The following is a 19873-nucleotide window of genomic DNA, read 5'->3' as shown; positions in this document are numbered from 1 at the left end:
AAGCGGGGGTCCTGGCTCCTCAGGCAGCCACAGCACCTTAAATCTGGGGCCCCGTTCAGGTGGTTGAAGGAAGCGGGACCTAATGATCTACCAGACCTGAGATTAATTATTGAGAGGTGCAGGGAGGGCGACAAACTCTTGAGTAAGCGCATTTGAGGGCTTTGTGCCCCGGCTCGGTCTTGCCTGTTGTGCCCTCTGAACCAAAGAAATGAAGCGATCGGAGTTAATTCGCTTGTTAATCAACCTGAACTTGACTTGCCTCGTAGACCAAGAAAGGCGAAAACCCTGATGCCAGTTCGCTGTACAGGATAACTACGGATGTTAATTAGGTCTGAAATGTGGTGGGCCAGGGAGGGGCAGCCCGTCCCCCTTCTTTCCGGCCGGCATCCCCACCTGTGCCCGAGGTGGGGGGGGGGGCGGGGGGACCGGGCCCCCCTGCCAGTGCCGGGCATCTCTGCCTACCAGACGCTGGATGCACTGCCTTCCCAGGAGTGCCTTCATTCACGCCGCTCACAGGTCAGAAAGGAGTGAATTTATCACGCCAGCTCCGTGAGGTCTTTGGGAAGTGAGAACTTACTGTCTCTTAGACCCTTTCCCTGAAGGAATGTTTTTTTTCTTTCCCCAGCATGTGACCACGGAGTTGAACAATGGAGGTGAAAGGTGCAAATTGGAAAGCAGCATCTTTATAATTTGAGATTTCTTATCCTTCCGTAAAATGTTAATAAAAAGTGTTTCTCTAGAAAGTCTGTTTAGGATTTAAAAACCAGTATGTTTTCAGCTAGACTGTTGTCAACCTGACAGCCATTTATTGGCCACTTTCTGTGTAAAAGCCACTGTGCGGGTGGCCCTGAGGGGCCCTGGAGCCCAGATGCCGGCTGGCCACCCCTCTCGCCAGGACACTTGTGGACTTTGTTCCCAACGCTGGCTCCAAGGCCAGAGGTAATCCTTTCTGCGGGGCCCCGAGGCTCTTTGAGGGCTGGGATTACAAGCGATATTTTCCTCTTTGCTTATAAGTATTTCCAAGGAGCACATACTATTTCTGTATTTTTAGATGTTAAAAATGATGACATCCTATATACTTACTTTGGCCCTCATTTTAATTTTAAAAACCTCTAATGTTTCATGGTTAAATAAGCAGAGTAAAGGGTGAGTATATATTTGCTTTGTTGGATTGTGTAGAAATGACTAAGTTCATGTCAAAAATAAAATAAAATTTCAGGTATATATACATATATGTGTAAATATAGGTCTGTGTATGTTTATATTTATATGTACATGATGAGGGAAACAGGACTGGCTCTTAAAAGAGCTGTCTAAAGATCAGGGGCTTCTCCAGTGTTGTTTCATTAAAGGGTCCCCTCAGATTAGAAAATTAGAATCAAATCCTTCTCGGTGTATGTGTATATGTGTGTGTGTTTGTGTGTGTATGTGTGTGTATATGTGTGTATGCGTGTATATGTATGTGTCTGTGTGTATGTGTGTGTGTTTGTGTGTATGTTTGTGTGTCTGTGTGTATGTGTGTATGCATGTGTATATGTGTGTTTATGTGTGTATCTGTGTGTTTGTGTGTATGTTTGTGTGTTGTGTGTGTATGTGTATGTGTGTATGTGTGTATGTGTGTATGTGTATATGTGTGTATGTGTATATGTGTGTTTATGTATGTGTATGCGTGTGTATGTGTATGTGTGTGTGTATGCGTGTACGTGTGTGTATGTGTATATGTGTGTGTTTATGTGTATGTGTGTATGTGTGTATGTGTATATGTGTGTGTTTATGTGTATGTGTGTATGCATGTGTATGTGTGTATGAGTCTGTATGTGTGCATATGTGTATGTGTGTATGTGTTTGTGGATGTGTGTGTGTGTGTGGATGTGTGTGTGTGTATGTGTGTGGACGTGTGTGGATGTATGTCTGTGTGGATGTGTGTGTGGATATGTATGTGTGTGGATGTGTGTGTGTGTGGATGTGTATATAGTAACAGTTGATGGATGGAAGGGTGATTTTTCCTGGAGCGCAGGGAATGCGCAGCAGACATCTGGGGTAGACTGCATCGAGCCAACTCAAGGAGACAATGGGTCTCTTTTGGATTGAACCCTGCCCCTCCTCCTTCCCCCTCAAAATCATACGTCGAAGGCCTAACTCCCAACGGGGCCTTTGGAGAGGTAATTAAGGGTAAATGAGGTCTTTAAGCTTGGGCTCTAATCCAACAGGACTGGTGTCCTTTATAAAAGGAAGAGACATCAGGGATGCAAGTGCACAGAGAAAAGGCCATTTTTCGGACCCAGTGTGAAGACAGTGGTCTGCGAGCCAAGGAGAGAGGCCTCACGAGAAATCAACCCCGCAGATACCTTGATCTTGGACTTCTAGCCTCCAAAACTTTGAGAAGCTGAAATGAAGCTGATGGGGAAACGTTATCAGGAAACCACGTCTCAGGCCCAAGACCCCCACATGACCGTTTAGAGTGAGCTTTGACTCTTTGACTCTCTCCCCCAAAACTGAGCAAATTTCTTAATGTGGGGCCAGGATGGGGCCCGAACTTCAGGGGTGCCTCTTAGAGAGGTGTGACTGTGGGCAGGGCCTGGGTAAATTCTCTAAGAGAGGATGCCTTTGTGGCTGTGACTTCCCTTCTCTTCTCTTTTAGAAGAATGAGTCCGTCTGATGTGCAAACCAAAATACAGCTGTCTCACTGTTGCCCTGCTTTAGTTTAATCAAAACCTCAAGGGACTTTTGCTGACGTGAATAGCATGTCTGCACGGTCTGGGCTAAAGGAGAACAGAAAAAACAAGGGCTAAATCAGGAGTTATGGCTACAGGATGCACATAATTTGGTCTATTCCATCTCGAGAGCCCTGATCATGTTCTGCGCCTGCCCATCCTTGGTCCCCCCCAAAGTGTCCCATATGACCACTTACCACGGCACATCGAATAGTTCTCTGTTATTGTCTGCTTTCTCGTCTGTCTCCCTGGTACTCACTGCTTCGCATCCCAGGCCGGTGGCTTCAGGAAGATGGGGATTTAACTTGTTCAGTCTTCTACGCCTCGTAATTAGCAGAGAGGAGTTCATACACACACACATTTACTGAAAAAATTAATTACTGAAGCCACAGGCTACACAAAGATGTGCAAAATAACTATGTGCTAAACAGACCTCCAAACTTGAGAGACCAGAGTCCTGCATGGATTGTGGGGGGTTGGATACTGAGGATGTGGGGATGGGTCCCAAGGAAAGAGGATTAGAAGCAAGGGGCTCTGAGCACCATAAACCACGTTAGGAGTGAGATGAAATGGGGCTGTGGATTCTCAGCTAGAAGAAATTCTGCATTACACCGACATCTAACCACCAACCTCTCTATCCTCCTTAGAAACTCGTTTCTCATTCCATCTGTGGTTTTGTGGAATGGAGACAGAATTTAAAGCTACAATAGTCAGGAGATCTTGTAAAATACCCCCTTACAAAATCATTCTAAGGCACCACCGGTAAATGTCTGGGCGACCTTGATCGTCTGCATGTAAATAAAGCATGTGGGCAATTTTAGCTCGCGCACTCAAGTTTACATTCATCACGCTTTATCTGTAGCATTTGATTGACAGCTTCCACAAATTAAAACCTGCTCTTAAATTCACCCCAAAGGAAAATCTAACTGAAATAGATATGAAGGAAAGAAATTAAAAATTAGAATATTGTACTGTATAATTACTTCAGACTTCTTGCAGTCCCGGTGTAAATGGGATTATTTCATTTATACACTGATTTTCAGAATGATAGGGATAAAAACATAGTAGGCTTTTGTATCATCATAGGATTGTTGATGAAGTTCTTTTTTTCAGTGCCTGTTTTGACATACTTCAAAAATAAATTATGAACGTGTCAGTGAGGCGACAGGCAAGACAGAATTAATTCACAAAAGGCTCCTACCGCTATCACGAAATCCAAATCATAAACTAAATACCATGTCATCTTCTCAAAATGTCATGGAACCAGGTTTCTAGATCAAGACTGGAAATGAGGGCAGATTTAAGACTATGATTTGATTGTAGGGCGTGAGTTGCGTGAGATCACGAAAGGCTTGATTCTGACTAACTGCTTAAAAAGCCCTGTTGTCTGATGATTTAAGGAAAATGGATGTGAATGTGTCCCAAGCCCCTCTTGCATTGTGTAGAGGAAATTCTTTACATAGCCTAACTCATTGAAAATTGAAATTATGAAGTCTATGGCCATACCACCCTTCACGCGCCCAATCTCATCTGAAATTAGGGGAAAAAAATAGCCCTTAGGAAGTGCTTCTGATTGGAGGCTTGTTTAAGGCTGCCTCTGACTGTGCGGCTGTGAAAACCAGTGCCCAGTCTCTGGATACTGGGAACCCTCATGAGAGCAGTACTGTCTATCCCAGTTAAAAAGAGATAATAAACCCTCTGCTCCTTGATTAAATTTTTTGATCCCCATCTTTGACTTATTTTGGAGGGAAGCAGAGACTCCATGCGGACACACAGGATGAAGGAGACCCTTTGGTCATTTGGGAGACCTTCACCAAAATTGATGATGCATCTTGCTAGATGCTTATCAAAAGCAGCTTCACTGAAACAAAACAAAACAAAACAAAGCAAAACAAAACAAAACAAAACAAAACGCAGCTTCCATGCTTATCAAAAGCAGCTTCACTGAAACAAAACAAAACAAAACAAAGCAAAACAAAACGCAGCTTCCGTGTCGGTGGAAATGCAGTTTGGTGCAGCCATTATGGAAAACAGTATGGAGATTCCACAAAAGACTAAAAACAGACTTATCCTGTGATCCAGCAATCCCGCTCCCGGGCATATATCCAGAGGGAACTTTAATTTGAAAAGACACCTGCACCCCAATGTTCATAGCAGCACTGTTTACAATAGCCAGGTCATGGAAACAATCTAAATGTCCATTGACAGATGACTGGATAAAGAAGCTGTGGTATATTTATACAATGGAATACTACTCAGCCATAAAAACTGACAACGTAACGCCATTTGCAGCAACATGGGTGCTCCTGGAGAATGTCATTCTAAGTGAAGCAAGCCAGAAAGAGAAAGAAAAATACCATATGATTTCACTCATATGTAGAATCTAAAAAAAAAGACAAATGAACTTACTTACAAAACAGAAACAGACTCACAGACATAGAAGACAAACTTATGGTTACCGGTGGGGGCAGGGTGGAGGGATAAAGTGGGAGTTGAAGATTTGCAGAGACTAACTACTATATACAAAATAAACAACAAGTTTATACTGTATAGCACAGGAAACTATATTCAATATCTTATAGTTACCTATAATGAAAAAGAATATGATAACGAATATATGTATGTATATATATATATATGACTGAATGACCATGCTGCACACCAGAAATTGACACAACACTATAAACTGACTATACTTCAATTAAAAAAAAAAAAGCAGTTTCAAGCAGCAACGGATCTTGCCACCTCATCTCTACCAAATACAAGAGCACAAGACTATTTATTACAAAACCAAGGTGTCTTGCAAATTCATTGGCTTATGTCTAACCATTCCAGATGGCTAGTCATATCAGTCATTTACCTGTGAATTAATTTTGCAACTAGTTTGGTTGGAGTATTTTCCAGCTGGTTTCATAACTTTAAAGTAGCTGTTCCCTAGTGGCTTTATTATGATTTAAAATATTTGAGGGGAATGATCTGCTTTTAAAATTCTTAAGACAAGTATTACTACAGCCAACCTTAACGACTTAAGAGTTTGGGAGTTATTAATCACCTATTTGTCTATTGCAGGAGACCCAGACTATTTGTGGATGAATGTCTTGACCTGATGAATTTATGAATTCATCCCCAAGGAAATGTTCTATTGAGTTGTTTTGTTTTGTTTTTGAGAGTGTCAACTCTACCTTTTCTTAGAAGGTCTGACAATGGGAATAAGTCTTTGTACGTGAACTTATGGAAAGATATTTCAAGTTTTGACAAAGAAATTTACTTTGAACTGTAGGCTGTTCAATTATTATCAGAAGCTTGGTTTCAGAGACACTGGGTTAAAGTGGTGAAATAAGAAGAACTTGAAATGTTCACTTCCAATTTCTCACTGAAAAAGCTAGAAGTACAGATTATACAAATGATAGATAGACAGACAGACAGATAGATAGAGAGACAGACACATAGACAGACAGACAGACAGACAGACAGACAGACAGACAGACATAGACAGACAGACAGACAGATTAGATAGATAGATAGATAGATTAGATAGATAGACAGATAGACAGACAGATAGATTAGATAGATAAATAGACAGACAGACAGACATTAGATAGATAGACAGACAGACAGATAGACAGATAGATTAGATAGATAAATAGATAGGTAGATAGACAGACAGACAGACAGACACATAGATAGACAGATAGACAGATAGATAGATTAGATAGATAAATAGATAGGTAGATAGACAGACAGACAGACAGACACATAGATAGACAGATAGACAGATTAGATAGATAGACAGACAGACAGATAGATAGATTAGATAGATAAATAGATAGACAGATAGACAGACAGATAGACATTAGATAGACAGACAGACAGACAGATAGACATTAGATAGACAGACAGATAGACAGATAGATAAATAGACACATAGATAGACAGATTAGATAGATAGACAGACAGACAGACAAACAGATAGACAGATTAGATAGACAGACAGATAGACAGATAGACAGACACATAGACAGAGAGACAGACAGATAGACAGACAGATAGACAGACAGACAGACATAGACAGACAGATAGACAGATTAGATAGATAGATAGATAAATAGATAGACAGACAGATAGACATTAGATAGATAGACAGACAGATAGATAGACACATAGATAGACAGATTAGATAGACAGACAAACAGATAGACAGATTAGATAGATAGACAGATAGACAGACAGATGGATGGATAGATAGATAGACAGACAGACCATTGCAATGTGAAGTAAGGAAAAGAATGATCCAGATAAATAGCATCCTGAAGAAATTTCCACAATTTTTAATGTCGATGATGATGGAATACGAAATACAGACCTGGACTACATATGGTCCAGCCTCTCAATCTGGGGACCTCTCCACACTAGGCCCCAAAGGAGGTAGGAACTTAACGTCCTCTGCCTGCCCCTCACTCTGGAAGCCTCTCCTCCTTGGGCCCTGCCTCCCGAGCCTCCTACCTCCAGCGGCCACTTATTTTTTGTGTCCAGGGGCTTCAGTCCCCAGGCCTCAGTGCTGCTGGGGACGAGGGAAACGTGGCGGCCACTGCAAGGCCAAGTGGTCGCTCCGCGGGGTAGGTCTTGAAAACAAGGCTCAGGACTTTGAACACATACTGGGAACAGCTACGGATGCGTCTAGAGTCTCCGCACTGTCGGGGAGCCCAGCAGGCAGAACGGGTGCCCTCACCCTGCCCAGGAGATGCCCACTGGTTACAGGATGCCTGCTCCATCCCGCAGAGGGGAAGGAGGGTGTGAAAACCTCCTGCGGAGACAAAGACCTGAAGGGGGAGGCCTGGAGGCTCACAGTGGATGGTGTGACGAACTAGGGCGGTTTACCTGCCCTGTCCTTTGGCAAATGGTAGGTGTGCATAGAATTCTGCCCTTTGATGCATAAATGGAGAGAGGAAAAAGCACTTGTAGGGCTTATTCAGAGATTGTAAAGCACCAGGAGAAGACAGCATGGACAGAGATATTGGGAGGAAGGGCTTACTTTTGAAAATAAAAGGATGACATAAAACATACGCTGAGTGCTCTGGGTAAGATACAAAAACTATGAAAAATACAAAGTGCAGGGTGATAGTTGGAAAATGCTCAGTTAAGTCAAACTTACACTTACACCAAACACAATTAGGTCTCTTCCCCACCAGGTCTGTGGCATTTCACACCCCCCTGTCCCGGACGTGCAGAGGCCAGCCGGCACTCACGGCCCTCCCAGACCTGGCAGCGTGCTGTTCATTCACGCTGCCTGACTCAGCATGCATGGCCCTCCTCTGAAAGCCTTCCCAGCGGCTGCAGACCCCTCCTCACGGCTTTCCCCGCACGCAGCACGATGGGTTTTCGCGCTCCAGTACCGAGCATTTCAGATAGCAACATTGTTTATAATAAATCAGACAGCATTATCGTTTATAACAGAGTACCTGCGTTCCCAGTGACAGGGTACCTATGACCCTAACCCATCACAGTTTCTGATACACAATTAAGACCAATAAGTGAGCATCTCAGAAAGCCAAGGGCAGGTGACCACTGCTTTTTATACCAGGGACCTCCACAGATGTCTGTAGGACAAAGACTAAGGGTAAGGGGAAATGAGAGAAGAAATTGGTAAATACTGACCACCTGCTACGCTCAGAGCATTAAAATCCTCATTCTACTAAAGGCGCCTTTGACATCCTTCCCCTCCTTTTCAAAGAATTGTGGTTTTAGCCTCTTGTCCCAAAGTAACTCAAAGACTCATGGGACATGATTTAATAGCCGCGGACAGCTCTTCGTAAGAGATGAGTGCAGCTCCCACAATCCTCAATTTAAAAATGACATCTCAGAGTTTACTGACAAGTTGATTCTGGAAACCGTGAATGGCATTTTCCCTTGGAAACAGCGTGCTGGACTCCCCAGACCAAATGCAAAGCCTTATTCAACCCAGAAGTTCGCTAGATTATGCCAGGAACTGAACTGAGTTGCAAGAAGCATAAAGTAGGTTGGATTCAGCTCCACCGCCAGATGGCCAATGGTCACTTTACCAAAAGGATGCTTTCTGCCCATGTCACAGCTGTGCTGTGAATCACCTGGAATAATGCAAGTAAATCTCCTTTGAAAAGGGCACCAATTAGGGCCACTGGTAGTTTAAGTGTTATAAAACCCAACTGTGTGTTAAAAACACCGTCTTGCAGGAAAACACATGCTCCCTTCTGCTGCAGGACTCATCTCCAAGGAGGCGGTGGGCAGTTTTACTTCTCTTTCTGCCCCTGGCATCACATGGGCCTCACGGTCAGGGTCTCACATGTGTGGGTTTTAAGAAGAGAAATAAAAGTTGTCTGCAGAACGTACACTAAAGCATCAACGCAACCGATTTCTGTCCGAAACTCATTATGGGGATGTTAACAGGACAACAGCAACATGTCAGAGTTTTTCCAGATGTCTGGGCTTGAAGTAGGACCCAGGGTAGCACACGCTGAGTAACAGGACGGGGCCAGGGCAGACACAACATCAGGCCGTCTCCTGAAGCTGCCTGTCCAACATGTGATGTTTCCTCGTCTCCGACCTATGCCCTTGTCTCTGGAAAACCTAAGCTGGGTGATGGTTGACCCTGCTTCTGAGAGCCTGCCTGCAGTGCGATGCCCGGCAGCTTTTTCTGGGTACCTGGCATCTGGTATTATGTTATGCACCTCTGATGATGTCCATCACATTGCGCATTAGTCTGAGAAGCATGTTACATCTGGAGTCCCCAGTGGGTTGAGTTCAGAGAAGCCAAATGCCCCAGAGAGCTTCTCCAAAAAGCACTTTTCCGAAGATAAGAATTTGCTGCATTTTAGGGCTGGCCATGCTCTCAGCCGTGCTCCTGAGCAGAGGAAGGTGGGGAGCTCTTTCCAACCGCTCCAGCCTGGAGCCGACAGGCCAGTCCCATCCCTGGGCAGGGCCCATCCTTCCTGAGGGATTCGTGTGTCTGGCAAGAAGCTGCCTCATCACATGACCTGCTGTGCTGTGCACAGGGCAGCCACGCCTGCCTCTGGGGGGCTCTTCCTGAATCAGCTGGACCCCAAGTCCAGCCTCTTCCTTCTCTGTGATGTGTTCAAGGCCGTCCTGGTTTGTCCACCTCACCTCTGGCTCCATTCAGCCCAGGTGTCACTGCCTCCACTTAGCTGCTCCTCCTGCCTTAACCATCGGCAACATGTCTCAGTGTCTCTTTGGCTTTACCAGGTACCCTGTCTGGAGGAGGGGCCCTCACAGATGGACATGGAGGAGGGAGGTTGGCATTCCGGGGATACCCACACGTAGATTCCCATCTTAGTGTGGGAAACTGACCCACCCAATGAAATGACAAGCATCGAGATCCGGTCTGCAGGGCTAGTGTAGGAAGAATGGTAGAGCTGGGAAAAAGTGTGGATGGTCCCTCCCTCTCTTCCCCCTGCCCCTCTCGCTGTGTGTCCCCTCTCGGGGAGCCCTGTCCACCCTCACTCTCCTGCCTCAGCCCAGGGTCCAGTTCTCCTCCACGTCTCAGGAGGGAAACAGGTGGGCTCCCAGCCCTCAAACCTGCTCGTCTTACTGCTCCCATCAAGGACTCAACACCTTCACCATCAGCAGGCGGAAGGACTGACTTGTGAAACAGCAAATGGTATCTTTTAGAGTCTGAGTTCCTTCTGTATCATTCTTATTTCATTTTCATTTCTCTCTCTCTTAACGTTATTTTTTTACATAGGAACAATCCCAAATCTTTTTTACTCACACTAGCATGGCGAAGTCCACAGAGGTTTCTGTTCAGCCTCCCCCATCAGTCATTTTTAATATATGTGAAAGGAAAAAGAATGCCATTTGTAAGGGGAGTTCAGCTGGCCTAGTCAGATGTATTGAGAACTAAGGTAAAAAGCACCATAGAGATAAAAATGAGACGGTAATTTGGGGAAAGGTAGCGTCTGTTATAGTCCTGAGCGAAGCCACACAGTAGGGGACCAAAGGTATGATTTCAACCCCCGACCCGCAATTAGCTAATTATGTGACCCCAGGCCCATTGCTTAAGCTCTTTTCCCCATTGATATACAGAAAAAGAGGACCAGACATTCTAGTCTCTTCTAGGCCTATCGTTTAATCTAAGACTATAAATTCTATTGCAGAAATTTATTTATAAGCCTAACAAATTAAAACATATGAAAATACAAATATTTAAAACCAAGGAATTAAAAAAAAAGTGTTCCCAAGAAAGGTTCTTTATCACTGCTGTTACGCATGAGTCTATTAGAAACACGTGGCTGTCTACTGAAGCTGGAAGTGTCTCTAACAAAAAGTGGTTTGTATGCATTCGAATACGTTTACCTTTGGATCGCATTCCTCACCAGGATTTTCAGATGTGTTTCCATCCACCTGTTCATCTACCTGTTCACAGTCTATCAATTCATCTCCACATGTGCGCGCACACCCGCCATCCCCAACACACACACACTAAAACATAAGAACACACTGGGGATGTAACAGCGAGTTAGTTCGGACCAACGAGGAAGACACAGGACTTACGGGAGCCGCCGAGTTTTTGACGGTGACACTCGGGGTGGTAGCTCGCAAGGCTCCGCTCACTCCATGGTAGTATTTGAAGCAGATCTTAGTTTCAGCTGAAAGACAGAAATAGAGTGGGACTGAGAAGTAGGGTGTAAACCAGGAAGAGATGGCTTTGGCCAGAGAGGACACCCTCAGAAAGTGCGTCATCAAAAATTGTGCTGGTTTTTAGTATTTTTGTGCCCAAGTTGAATCTATTATTTAGACTTCTTAGCATCCATCCTGTTCCATTAGAAGTTATTGCTTTTAAACCCTTGGTTCTAAGATTTTAGGTGCTTTAGTGACTATCACCAGTCTGTTTCTTCTTGAATTTTCTGTTATGTAACTCATTGTGATTAATATCTTGGTAATTTGAAACAAGATTTCAAGAAGTTATTGAAATACAAGGATGAGAGGTATATTTTCTCTTTTTCTGAAAAATATCTTGGTTCTTAAAAAAAAATTATTTCCCCTCTTAATGGAGGCACTGGGGATTGAACCCAGGACCTGGTGCATGCCAAGCATGAGTCCTACCACTGAGCTATGGCCCCTACCCCAGAGGCACATTTTCTAAACTCTGGTGGGTACCAGTGATAACGTCTTTGCATCACAATTTTTTTTTTTCCTCTTCCAAGCTCTCTAGATGTAAGCAGAAAAGATACGACCTTGGGGGAATCACACTGCCTGGGTTTGCATTTCAGCTCCATTATTGACAATCTGTGAGACAAGGAGTAATTCACTTAGCCTTCCTTACCTCATGTTCCTTGTAAAATAGAACCAGAATAAGACCTACCTCACAAGGTGTTGGGTAAGCAAATAAAAGTCCTTAGAGTTTAACTAGCTGCTCAGTTAACATTATGATGATGATGACAGCTAGACGGTAATGCTGAAACCTCATAACTTTTTGGCATTTTGTTTTGCAGAGGACAAAGTCTGTAGCCAACCTGAGTCTGGCTCATTTGAAGGTGACCTGTTTTTCCTAATTTATTATTTAGAGGATTTTTTTCTTTAAATTTGAAAACTTTACTAGGCTTTGTCTTAGTCCTTTATGTTAATTTGGTTTGGAACAGCACGCAGAATCTCCAATTTGAGATCCTGTTTCTCAAATCTGGGGATTTCCCTTCAATTATAATGTTTTAACAACTAATGTCTATAATTTTCTTAGCATGCCTTTCAAATTCTGTCATTATGGAAAATATGGACAATGAATAAAAGTATCAAAAAATCTTCTATGAGTGTTTTTTGCATACTTGAGTCTAAAAACTTTATACAAGAATGCATTTTGCTTTTTGAAATTAACATTATGAAATAAGCATGTTCGACTATCAATTCCAAACTTTGATAGATAACATTCCTTGTTTTAGGGAATCATTGAATCAATTTGTAACTTGTACATATTTCCTTATTCTTGGAATTTTGGACTTCTCCCTTAAAATGAATGCCTTTTTGAAGATTATTTTTAAGCTAAAGTTTGCTTTCTAGGATAATGGAGCAAAAATTGCTAGTTATCTATAAACACCCATTCTCGCTTTCCTCCTTAATAACAAATCTCAATTTTATTTTGGGTGGTAACATCCAGCTAAAGAACTGCATTTTGGAGGCTTCCTTGCAGGTCAAATTTATGTTGTTTGCCATTATTATTGGGTATGTATATTATATGCAGCTAAACCTAAACATAACTGTTGTAGAAGGATTTCTTTCTGTATACCATATAAAAGATAAGAATATTGCAGTATTTTTCCTTAAAAGATAGGGCTATTTTAAGGATTCTCCCTTCCTGTGGCCAAATTGCTTTCCAAAAAAAACACTGTACTCTTCCATCAGAAAATGTAACTCTGACCATCTCTAGAACCCTTGCTAACATTGAACATTATCAATAAAATATAAGCTTAAAATAGCATCTTCATTTTTATCTCATATATTGGATTACTAGTGAGATTAGACATTTTTCATCAAAACGTAATTAGCCATTTGTATTCAGTTTTTTGTTTTTGTTGTTTTTGTTTTAATCCATTGAACTGTAGCTGTTTGGACTTCCCACTGCCTGGCTGATTCCTGGGTGTCTACCGTTTAGTTTAGTGGACCATGTTCCTATTTTACATATATCGACAGTTTTAGTTTCCTTCCTTCCTCATTCATCCCCTGCCGTGACTCTGCATTATCTGTTGATTGCCTTTTAAACTCTTGGCGGACAATCTTATAACCTAGGGCTGTTGTTGGTGATTAGGTTCTTGGCTTGTGGCAGAAAGAATTCAGAGACGAGACATGGAGGTCAAGAAAGTAAAGTGAAGGTTTATGAAGGAGTGGACAGTATGCGCTCAAGGGGAGAGCAGGCAGGCTCAGGTGAGCAGCTGCCCTGAGTTTCTTTGACAAGTTGGTTACATAGGGTGTAAAAATGAATGGGAGGAATATTCATTGGGGAGGGAAGGGTTTGGGGTCATATTCCCTGATTTTCATCCCAACTCCACCTTCTCAAAGGAAGGAAGGATTTTTGTCCTCATTGAGTCTGGATTGGAAGTGCCGTGGCGTTGTTGCATGATGGGTACTTTTAATCTGCAGGGCTGATTTTATTGTAATGAGGGCATAATGAGCAAAAGGTTGCATTCGGACACTGGAGATTCCTGCCTCTCCCACCTCTCTTTGGCTGCCTCCCGGACACTTAATCATCCCAAAATGTGATAAGTGATTTCTTACCTGTCCAGAGGTCCCTGCTTTCCTCTGTCTGCCTAAGGACCCCTGTTGCTCACAAGATGTATGGTTTCCAGCCATTTGGCCCTAGCTCCTCCTTTCTCTGCTCATCTCTAGCTATCTGCCTGCTCCAACAGTTCCATGTTCTCCAGGGCACCTCACAGTTGTCCCCACATTAGGTCTGCTGCTGTCTCAGCCTGAGATGCAGGCATCTTGTAGGTCAAGGATCATGGAGCGACTCTGAATAACACAGTGAGCAGAATGGCAAGGTAACCCCACCGAGTCAGCGTAGGGGATTGTGAGTGGCCTCACTTCAAGTTTCATTGGGTAGAAGAAAATTTCAGGTAACAGTCCTCCTGAGCAGGCACTACTAGCTTTCCTTTCAAAGAAAATTATTCCAAAGACTTTGAGTATAAAAGGTCTGGGAAATTGTATATAATCCTATGGCTAGGTGAGCAGGTGAGTGCATGGTTAGAGCCAAGAATTCCTGGAAACCTTCAAAGTATAGTAATTTTTTTCCTGAGAAATTGCTTGCAAAGATTTTTTTTCTTCTTACCCAAGTGTTTTAAGAATCTATTCCAGTATTTAGCAATTAATGGAGCTTCCTTTTATTTAACCCAAACGTCTCCAGTAATTTAAAATGACTTCTTTCTCCAACTTGAACGAGACATTGAATTGTTTAAAATTTCTTAATTAGGGATGGGCTGTGAAGGGAAGTCCCCCCACAAATGCTAAAACACATGCACATATAAGTGATTTGTTGTAAGGGCTTTTAAAAATCAATTCATCTTGCAGAATTCCATGCTACTTTGTGACAGTTACCTTCAAGAGACGTGTTTACTTAACCTCACATTGAGTCTTTCCAGGAGAAGGAGAGTAGGTACTATTTATCTTTATATTTTCCAGTGCCATGTAATGTAGGGATTCTCCATAAATGCCTGTTGAAAATGACTAATAAACTACTGGTTTCATTCGATCGATTCCACTGCCTTATTATTAACCCAGGAGTGGGTACGGTGTCCTGGAGGCACCCAATTCTTCATAGAGAACACACATTTTCTATGGTCTAAAATCACATGACCTTTGGAATAGATTCAGGTATACATGAAGACATTGTCACATTGTAGCTATTAATTGCTGTGTCTGAGAAAAGTGTCAAGGCTCAAAGGCTGAGAAATTAAAGGGTTGTTGGTTATTATTTCAGAGGACCCATGGTACATAGTTCTGCCTTTCCTGCTAACATAATAAGAATTCAAAATTCCCTTCAAGGTCTGAACACAAGGCTTGTCTGTTATAATAGTTTTACTGTTTACTTTTAGTGATTATGTAACAGAAATTTAAGAAGGCAAAGGGATCTAAGGAAAAGAGTAGGATTGTGGGATTGAACAGATGAAAGTTCAATTGTTGGTCGGTCATTAAAAGAGTGAGCTATAGGGACTCTCTGAGCCTTAGTCTTAATGTAGAATGGTGACACCACTGCCAGCTTTGTATGTCCTGTTTTGTGTACGCTTGTTGCATAGAGCAAATGGAATAATGTGGCGAGCCCAGTACACACGGAGTCGTCACACACTTGACTTGCCCTTCTTCATTGCATATTCATTTATGATCAACAGGACTGTCTTGTATAATTGTTCAGGCACGTTCTACATAAAGTTGTTCAACCAAGGGCTGTTGGAGGTGGTCAAAATCCAGCCCGTGCTCCACTCATCCAAGGGTGTAGTTTTTGCCCTTCCAGGGGAAGAGGCTGACGTCCTGCGCTCTTACAGGGTAATGGTGGCCTTGAAATAGATCTCCTCATGCCATTTTGGTTACTTTTACCTGGTACATGATTTGTTTTCAAATTTGGGCAGGCGTGACCAGCTCATTCACAAAGTGGAATAAACATGAAATTTCTACCTCTATAAATATGTATGTTTGCCACCATAATTTTTGTTTCAGGGCATGTATTCCAAACATGCAGACTATCTCACTTCACCTATAGTATCACTTAAAGAACAAAGAAAACTGTTCTTTTTTTCCCCCTCCACTCTTGGGGCCTTAGTAAGCCTGGGTAACATTTGAGAGATGATGGTAGTAATTCTGATGTAAGTATTATGTTCAATTTAGTTTAAAAGTGATAACAAATTGGTCTCAGCAGTTAATTAGCTCTGAATACTCACTAGACCATTCATACTGTTTTCTCATTTGATCCTCACAAAATCCCTGTGAAGTACAGGTAATTATCATTAACCTATTTTTAAAGTGCTTAGCACAATACTTGGCATATGACAAGGCGTCAACAAATGTCATCCATCATTCTTATTTTACATTTAAAGGAAATGAGGCCAAAATGTAAGGCCACTTATACAAGGTCACACATGTAATCTGGGGCAGCTAGGACTGAAACAAGCGTGTTAACTTTTCATTTGGTGATTTGTCTGTAACATTTTCTTAATAACTCAAGATTGTTGACTAACTTCCACTTCCAGAAATGATGTGCTAGGTAGTTCGGAGAACAGGTAGAAAAGCTGAAAAAATTTGGAAATAAATCCACTTGAAGTAGGGTGGCCAGATAAAATACAGGATACCCAGTTAAATTTGAGTTTCAGATAAACAGGGAATAAATTTTCAGTATAAATCTGTCCCAATTATGACATGGGACAGACTTATACTAAAAGAAGCAGTCATTGTTTGCCTCAAATTCAAGTTTCATTAGGAGTCCTGTAATTTTTTCACCCTGAAACTGGAAACCCCAGCCTGCAGACTCAGAGACCTAGATAATGAAAAATATTGGGAAGACACGTTCCAGAAGAAGAAAACCCAGAGACAAGTCCAGGATCTGAGGTTGCTGTTTTCCTGGAGGAAAGGGAGGAAGTGGTATTGATTCCAGAAAATGCACTGAGAGGCCGGGAAGGTGACAAGAACCTTTGTCAGACTCATATAGCTAAGTGGATAACACTTGGGTTCAGAGCTTACCAAGGAAGAGGACTCTGGTAAATCTTTCATGATTCACACTGGAACCCTGAACAGCAGAACAGCCATGCTGCTGAGAAATATACCAGCCCTAGCCCTTCAAATCATTTCAAGTCTTGAAATTCAATTGAGGTTATTCTGGATTGCTAGATGTACCCCAGAAGGAACTGCAAATCCTTTCAGAAGGACATTAACATCATTCTAAGGTTCAAATGATTGCTACAAGTTTTCACTTACAATGTTTAGTTCTCAATTAACACTGACCAGGCACATGTAGAAATAAAACAAAGTAAAAAAAAAAAAAAAAAAAAACCAACAGAAAGAGGAAGTATTATACACAGACTCTTGGGTTTCCAGATATTTGAGTTATCAGACACAAGCTTTATTGATTATAGACTCAAAACAATCAAGGAATAAAAGATGAAGTCCATAAAAAAATGAAGTCCATAAAAAAGAACCAAACAGACATTCTGGATCTGAAAAACAACATTTTGGAAACAGTGTACTCAACGGATGGCTTTAATGCAGATTAAACAAAATACAGGAGAAAATTGAGGGAACTGGCACACAGGTCAGAAAAAAAACCTCCAGATTGAGGCATGCAGAGAAAAAGGTGTAAAATATAGACGACAACTAAGAAACATATGGGATACTAGGGGGTGGTTTAAAATACTTGTAAATTGGAATCCAAAAGAAAAGGGAAGAGTCATGCTAAAGTTTCAAATTTCCCCAAAGTTATGAAAGACATCAAGTTATAGATTCTAGAAGTCCTATGAATCCAAAAAGAACACGGTGCCCAGATATCACTATAAAACTCTGGGGAAAAAAAAGAAAAAATATCACATCATCAGTGAATTGCAGAAAAGCAATCCCCTCACAGGAGCAACAGTTAGACTGATAGATGACTTCCCAACATAAACAGAAACAATGGAAGGCAAAGGAATGACGGCTTCACAATTCCAAAGGAAAGTAGCTGTCAGTATAGAACTCTGCAACTAGGAAAAATATTCTTTAAGAATAAGGACTCCTGTTGCTGTCCAGACATTGCGTGTACAGGTTGAAGCACCACAATTACCTGAACTTTGTAGCAAGTTTTTAGCTCTCCGTGTGTCACGATGTCTGCAGTGCAGAAATGCCCAAATCCCATAAACAGAAGTGTGATCAGAGCTGATGAACTAGCCAGACACACAGATCAGCATAGCAGAGAAATGTCTTCCATTGTGAATCACTTACTTGTGCAGAAGGAACCAAATTATTGATGTATTAACATTTTTTTTTAGCAAGAACAATGAACTTAAATAGACTAATATTTCATTTACAAAGTAGACTTGAGACAAATGTCAACCACATTCTCAAAATCCGGGAAACGAAATTTTAACTCAAGAAGCTATCATCACAGTGAAGGAGTCAATCTCAGTAGTGATCTAGAAAGCACAGTATCTTCCAATGCTCGGAAAGTTCAAGAAGCAATGAAATAACGAGATAGAAATTAAAATTTGAATCTGAAGAACATTTAGCTTCAGTAAGAGGAAATTGCAAGGGCATTTCTTTCAATGAAGTAATCAACATTCATCGTATAAAACCTGAGTCCTCCCCGTCTATCCTACCTGGCAGTATGTTCATTGGTACTTGGTTTTTTTATTTAAGAATATGAATTAAATGGATTTTTAAGAAATAAGCAGAATAGAGAAAGGCTGTGACTTTTGATCAAAACAAAAGGAAGGGTGAAGGGCCTCTTAATGAATGGAATTAGTGCGCGTTGATTGACAAGGCACCCAACACTGTGGAGTCCACTAAATGTGTAAAGATATAACATTGGAAAAGCTATTTTAATTTAAAATTGATATTGCCTGTTGGATCTCATTAAGGTCCATGCATGGACCTTGGTTTTAGACCAGCACCAAATGAAGCAGTCACCTTTTATACATGCTTATCCTGTTAGATTTAATCTTAGCAACTTGCATCCAATAACTAATTCAAAAGAAAAAATTATATAATTTTAAAAGCCATGTTAACTTGTACCCCCAAAACTTTGTTCTCTTATGAATAACCCTAAAAAAAAGTGGTGTTTCTATTTGGTACTCAGATGATATTTCTGTAGGAAGATTCTCATTATAGTAATATCTCATCTTATCCTGTTACAGAATATCACATTGATTTGTCAAAATTTTGTAATTTGGTAAAAATGTCATCTTACTGGGACTTGCACTTCCAGAAGTGATTTGGAATGCTGTATTATGGTCTGCTTACTATTAACTTTATAATTCGAAAATAATTGAAAAAAATAAAGTCATAAATTTTTGAATAGATGGAGAGGTTTGCGTCTTCAAGCATTCCACATTTGCCTAACATAAAAATTGTCATGCAATAAAGCCATGTTTCTCGAAGAGCTAAGTTATTATTTGAATGAAAAATGGTTAATTGTAACTTTTTTGAATTGTGATAACCAGTATGTCTTTTTATATCAAGAGCTGTATATTACTTGGCTAATTTCCTGTGTAGAAAAGCAGCATAAATCCTATGTTAATGCTTTAAATATGGTACCACAGCAAAAATGGGAGACTGATTAAAATGAAGTATTACGTCAAACGACACTAGAAATTTCATTTATGGAAAATACCTATTTCAGACGATAGAGGGCCAATTCAAAAATCAAAAACAAGCCAATGAATGGATTTTGTTTCCTATTTCAGTGCTGGTTATTATCACCCCCTAGATGGTGTTTCTGGTCTCTGGGATCATTGCAGGTGGAATATTTGCTTAAAGGCAATTAGAGACTTCCTTTTCCTGCTAGGATAGAGTAATTGTAGCAGGTTAATGCTTCTGCTGCTAACTAGATAAGCTGATTTTAAAACAACATGTTTAAAGTGCTGCAGAATGATGGAAGCAACAAGGACTACACATTCTAGACAAGGAAAATACCAGTGAGGTGAGCTGATTACCTGCAGCCCCTTTAT

General features: G+C 41.4%; 1 protein-coding gene across 1 annotated transcript in view; it reads right to left on the bottom strand.

The window, feature by feature from the left end:
* Window positions 1-19873, bottom strand: part of HECW1 (HECT, C2 and WW domain containing E3 ubiquitin protein ligase 1) — a 323530-nt gene that overhangs the window by 126527 nt on the left and 177130 nt on the right. The window contains exon 4 of the mRNA XM_032484276.1: window positions 11259-11353. Coding sequence (XP_032340167.1) covers window positions 11259-11353 — 95 coding nt within the window. The remainder of the gene's footprint in view (window positions 1-11258; window positions 11354-19873) is intronic.

Source organism: Camelus ferus, chromosome 7 (assembly GCF_009834535.1).
Source record: "Camelus ferus isolate YT-003-E chromosome 7, BCGSAC_Cfer_1.0, whole genome shotgun sequence".
In the NCBI taxonomy this organism is placed as follows: Eukaryota; Metazoa; Chordata; class Mammalia; order Artiodactyla; family Camelidae; genus Camelus; species Camelus ferus.
This window is presented reverse-complemented; position numbering and strand designations above follow the sequence as displayed.